We start from the raw sequence: 6,000 nt of genomic DNA, 5'->3' as shown, positions 1-6,000 counted from the left end.
TCATCCACGAATTTTCATCTTACTCTATAGCTTCATGCTTTCATAAACAACTATCATCAAATAATTTTTCCAGAACGCATACGTACGACCTCACTTGTCCTGAGCCCCACAAAGTTTCTTTAACGTCTCTTTCACTATCGCTAGTCACCAAGGGCACACACACGACAACCTACCCGTTTGTACCTGTCATCCGTACTTATTCAGCAGTATATCCCATGATATATCCCCTCTCTTGCGATCTCACAGATATCGCATGAACTCTCGCATTCCGCGCCCCATATCACAATCAACCGGCCAGTGAAGACTCGCACAAGCCGATTCGATGCTTCCGTCCTCACCCCTCGCCAAAGTACAAAGGAACAGAGACCCTCGAAACACATTGATGGTACCAGTGTTCGATACAAGGTCTGAGACAGTGTCTCAAGGTCCACGTGTCTACCGTTCCGCCGACACACCCAAGGAAAGTGTTTCGTCCATCCCAGGCACTATGAAGATCATCGTCGGGCCAGAGCCAGAGCCAAACAACCAACGAACCTGGTATCTACCTAAAGCAAAGTTGTCACGGTACTCTGACATCTTCAAATCTATCATCGCCGCAGACGACGCAGTATCAGAAGTTGAACTGCCAACTATCAGTCCCAACTCCTTTGCCGAGTTCGTCTCATTCATGCACTCAAATATTTACAGCACCAACACACAGGTCGCCGGGTACCGTGGTATACGAGCACACGCGGATTCATGTCTCCTTGCCGCCAAGCTAGAAGCAGATGAGTACTGGGAAGCAGCAATGCGAAAACTATACGATCTATTCCTACCGCTCGCCAAATCTAGAAGATCTGACGCCAAACAATCTCTCATTCGAGCCGGTGATATTGCATACATATGTGTCAATACCACAGAAGAGAACCTACGATGTGTGGTAACCATCAACTCGGAACCTCTCACAAGCGACAATCCCTTGAACCCGCGGATCAAGCTCACTACCTATAATGGTTCCTCCAGCGCTCCTCCTGCACCCCCTAAGGGAGGCTACCACAGTCACGATGTCGGCGCCATGAAAGGACTACGCACACTCTTCTTTGACGCCCTGGCTTCACACTGGACACGTAGTGATGTGATCTACCTCGGCACAGAAGGCTCACCACGCGGCGGTGGTAGCAATAAGAACGACGTTTCTGGTGATAGCACCACATGGCGACAAGTATGTGACATGTACCCGGACTTTCACTTCCATATCGCCAAGACTTCTGATGTGCAGCATTGGTGGAGGACATCTTTGCTCAAGAATATTAATACTTATCTTAACCCGGTCGGTATACAATTCGTTGGTGGGCCGGGAGGTGAGAGTAGTGAGGGTGCTGTAGTCAGAAAGGAGGCTGTTGATAAGATCAAGATCAAAGTGGAAGAGGTTGAGGCAGATGAAGAGCTGGGGATGGAGCCGGCAACGCGACGTCCTAGGCTCACACTCAGACTGGAAGGATCGAATGGAAGTACCAGTGGGGATGAAGTTGACTATTTAGAGCAGGCGTCGAGTAATGCTGGGGGCGAGGATGGGAAGATTGAGGGGGGCGTTGACAGTGATAGAAGCACGGTTGTAGATGGAGGGTCTGAGGGCGAAGAGGTAGCACCTCAAGATGCAGATGAGGATCAGGATTAGGACTTCTGGGAAGATATGGACGTTGGGCGGAACAATAACTAAATTTTGCTGGGCTTCAGTACATCGTAGTGGTGTCCGTATAGACCACTCAGACATTCGTGTGGATCTTGAGCAACTGTATTTGTTATTGATAGTAACTCTCCAATTCGCTCGAATTTACAATACTGCACCTCATACAGGGGGGAAAACAGATAGATATGTGAATAGTAAGCTCTATCTTACAGCCTACATTATCTATAGTATAAAACTTATCAAGATTGATAGTATTATAGTCTTCTAGGTTTTGTATTTATATCTATATAGTCCTTAATATTCTCTTCTACGTTAGGAAGGAGTACTATTAGAAGGGAAGTCTTTCCTCTCTCTTCAATACAGCGCTGTATTCTCACCAGCTTATCACCACCACAAAGACCCAAATACTACACACATATCTGATCTCCCACCTCCATACCGACCATGCTCACAACACCATGCAATGACTAGCATACATCTTCTAGCTTGGCACCTAACCAAGCACATAAGACAACCGTCCGCACGACCTAGAACACCACCATCACACAACACCAACCCTCCCCCTTCCGCACTGACAACCTCAGTCCAACGCTCCTAGCGCAACATAATTCCCCGGTGCAATCAGCCTTCTGGCATGCCGTCGTGCCGCATCGTGTCGTGTGACAGACTCGAGCGTAAAGCACGGTTCCTAGGCGGCTAGGCACAGCGCTCGCTGCATGGCCGCTGAACGACTGGTGCTTGTAGGGCGAAGATAGCGCATGCAAGGTGCCTTGTGCAGAAAGCGGATCCAGACTTTGGGCAAGCGGCTTGGATTTCGCGCCTATTGTTTGCTTTTGAAGTGGATGGGGTGCTGGAATGCGCGAACATGAAGTTGTGGGTGGGGGTTGGGCGTTTGGCTGTGAACGACAGGCTGGAGAGATGGTTTGTTTCAGCGTGTATACACTGGGTGAGGTTTATACTCGACGTGCGGTAACAGAGCTACGCTCAAATGAGCACTATCTGGTCAGTATAGTGGTTCAGAGGTGAGTCACTGTTTGCCGACCAGCGTTCGGACGGCTGCTGCATATGCTTCCGCCCAAACTTTTCTTCTGTTGCCTTGTCCGCTACAGACGCAGGAAGCCTATCCTTAGAATACCTTCGGGCGGATATATGCGAGGCCCATAGCTGGAAGGATGCCTAGCTGGCGTGCAGTAGATCCTGGCCGGGCTCGCTGCATCCTCGTTTTACGTTGTCAGATCGTTTGCGGGCCCGGTAGCTGCTTCTTTACCCATGCGGTCATCCCGGCGACAAGCAGCACCTACGAGCGTATTGGTTAGGAGGCGGTGTTGACGATAATAGTGTTCCGATCTTTGGTTCGCGCTACCCGGTTCATGCACCTCCGCGTAAGGTTTGGGCGTGTAGAATCAAATCTAGAATGACGTGAAGAGAACCTTGGAAAGAAAAGAAGACAAGTCGTCTTTTGAAGCGCTAGGCACCTGCCACGAGGGCGCTCGTACGATGTTCTCGTATGCCCAACGCCCTGTGCTCATAGGTTGATCGTACGGCCGTGCAGCTTCGCGTGGGTGACCAGCAAGTTGGTTCCCTAAAGTCAAACCTTACTAATTGGAGAAGCAAAAGAACCTACGATCAACTTTCGACGTTGGCTTCTTCTTGGCCTCGCCAATCTTGAAAAAGCATAGAGAAGGTATGAGCTGTCAAACCGTTGCAGATAGTACAGCGCACGAAGAGGCTGAGCAGCGAAAGACCTTGAGTACCTTTCGGAGACCGCCTAGTTGCATATACACCCATCGGAACACCTCCCCGCTGTCAGTCTCACACCTGTCCTTCATGCGTACAGAACCAGATGCAAAGTCCCCTTGCTGTGGGGGTTGTGTTACTGGACTCTGACCACTTCTCTCGGTCCGATCATATGTGTACGGGAAGCCGCTTGTGTCTCTAAGGCGGGACTGCGGATAATAGGGCATGTCCAATCATTCGTGTGGCGAGTGTAGCAAACTCAAACGTGGTGATACGCTCGTAGACAGCGGTCGTCTGCAGCAGACTAGATGGGGACTATCGTTGTATTACCTGGGGTTCCAAGGGTGCTGATTGCAGCAAGGAGCGTCCCGTTACGGAGGGATGAACCAGCATATGTCGAGAGGCGGCGTTATGCTGTACCATGTGTGGGGGTATCGTGCTAGTATTGAGCAGCGATCTGGTCGTGTTGTGGAAGGTTTCTCGCAAGTGGCTGATGAGGCAGACATGGATGGCTACCGTGTTACCATGTAGCGCCATTGCATGTTGTTTGTATGACCGACTAAGTTCGAGGTCGCTCCACGAGAAGCAACCGTGCAGAGAAGTTGAATATCTGGAGACTTAGTGACCTTGGCTATGTATCTCCGGTGGCCGAGGAAGAAAAGTGAGCTCATGATCGTACGTTTCGAGTCTATAGCGTGAAGCAACGCTGTTCGTAGTCTGACACGATGACTGATCGAAGTACCGTCGGCATGTATGCTTTTTGATAGTATCAATCCTGGGAAAGGGAAGATCACAGCGCAAAGGACGTGCCTCAACTAGAAGAAAGAGCAGAATTCCGAGCATCAGGTCCCAAAAGCACAGCTACCCGCAAGGCTAGATGTCGCTCGGCAGACCCGATGAGTTGGCCCAACTTACTGTGACACAGTGACACAAGGCAAGTAAGCCACGAAGCTTGCTGCGCAAGGTTCGCTCCTTACTTTCAAGCCTTGACATCAGCTGGGATAGCAATCCCCGACCAGATGTCAGTAGCCAATATGCGGCTTACCGTACTCATTCGTCTATCTGTGACGCCGAAAAGTGCCCATCGCATTCTCGCACTCGCATAGGTTAAGCGAACAAAGTTCGGAGTTTCGTCTAAGGAAAAGGACTATTCGAGGCGCGTTCGTGGCGTGCAAAAAGCATACTTCTGGGGTGCGTACGGAAGCCGGAAGAAGAAAATCGATGCAAGTACGGTATACGGGTGACATGCAACGCCCATGTGATTGATGAACAGCCACCATTTTCTGCAGAGCCGAAGGACGATGTCATTCCGTACGAAGCGAGATTTCAACGCCCTCTAGGGTCGGTTTTGTCGATAAAGTTCAATATGAGCTGATAGCAGATCTTTGACGCCGTTGAACGACCAGGGCACTTGTTCCTATCGTATGCTAAAATTTCTAGGACCATTTTTCTGCTGGATGTGGCCTAAGTCGGAACAAGATTAGCATACCTATACATGCATGCAATTCACCCAGCGAATGGGCAAAGGCACTTGAATCGCATCAATAAGTCTGGACCTGGTTTCGGCGAGACGTTGAGCGGCCATCGCCACACTTGCGCAGCTGGATCAATAACGAACAATAAGCTTGTTGTAGGTATGCACATTGTCTGACGAAAGGGCCGCGGGGTGGGATGCATATGATGCAAAAGGATGGAGTTGAGGGATTTCTTCCTGGAAAGTGGCTAGCGGCAGAAGGAACGGCGCGGGCTGGTGTGGGCTGGTGATGATGATTGCCACACATACCAGCCGCGGTCCTTGGCATAATGTCATCCTTACACCAGTTTGCTCCGTCAGCCTTCTGCACGTCACTCGACGCCATTATCCGCGCCACATGAAATGAGCACGTATTTGCTGATTGCTGAGGGATCTCCGGTAGCGACGGCCGTTGCTTTTCCCTCTTCGGATATCACCATGCTTGTCATATGACGAAGGATTGGCGGCCGCAAAAACGAATTCTTTGTAACGGTGCCCTTCCTTGCCTGAGTGCCGTGTGCCGATTGGTGTCGACCAAGTTTTCCGGTGACGCCTCACTGCAACTGTACGCGGATGTACATTTTACGCGACATGCTAAGGTGTCTTGGAAGCATCGGTAGCCGACACGACACAAGGGCGACGGAAGCTGAAGGACGTTTGATGGTTGACTGGAGATTCAGCCCTCCTCGATGGCCAGCTGACCGGCCAACAAGCGAGACAAGGACCATGGTGATGGCGTTCGTATGGCCGAGACATGTTTACGACTGCCTGCGTGTCATTTCGTGGTATGCCTCTAACAACAGCAGGATCAGGTCCTGAGACGACTGCCGCGCAGGTCCAACAGCATGTCAATAACAACAGTACACCATCTCAGCCACAAGTAGCTTAGCATAGCCTCGCCAACCTCCATTTAGTTGTACATCGTGTGGCCTGAGGAATCCGTTTAGGCGGCAGCCTCCATTCTCCCAACAAAGATATGCGCTAAGGGCATGACAGAAAGCGCAGAGATGAGTCTCGATCCCTCATTCAGGTCATCAATCGGCCACGACCTGCATCCGGTATCCGCAGCCTTCCATCCATA

The 6,000-nt window shown here is 50.6% G+C and overlaps 1 protein-coding gene across 1 annotated transcript; it reads left to right on the top strand.

Annotated features, from left to right (window-relative positions):
* Nucleotides 1–322: 322 nt before the first annotated feature.
* Nucleotides 323–1,657, top strand: AA0111_g777 (hypothetical protein; the record flags this gene model as incomplete). Its single annotated transcript, XM_028654143.1, has 1 exon — nt 323–1,657. The coding sequence occupies one exon, from the start codon at nt 323–325 to the stop codon at nt 1,655–1,657; it is 1,335 nt and encodes a 444-aa protein (XP_028511927.1).
* Nucleotides 1,658–6,000: the final 4,343 nt, after the last annotated feature.

The sequence above is a fragment of the Alternaria arborescens genome (genome assembly GCF_004154835.1).
Source record: "Alternaria arborescens strain FERA 675 chromosome Unknown contig_1, whole genome shotgun sequence".
Classification (NCBI taxonomy): domain Eukaryota; kingdom Fungi; phylum Ascomycota; class Dothideomycetes; order Pleosporales; family Pleosporaceae; genus Alternaria; species Alternaria arborescens.
Note: the sequence above shows the minus strand (reverse complement) of the source record. Positions and strands in the feature narration are given on the sequence as shown.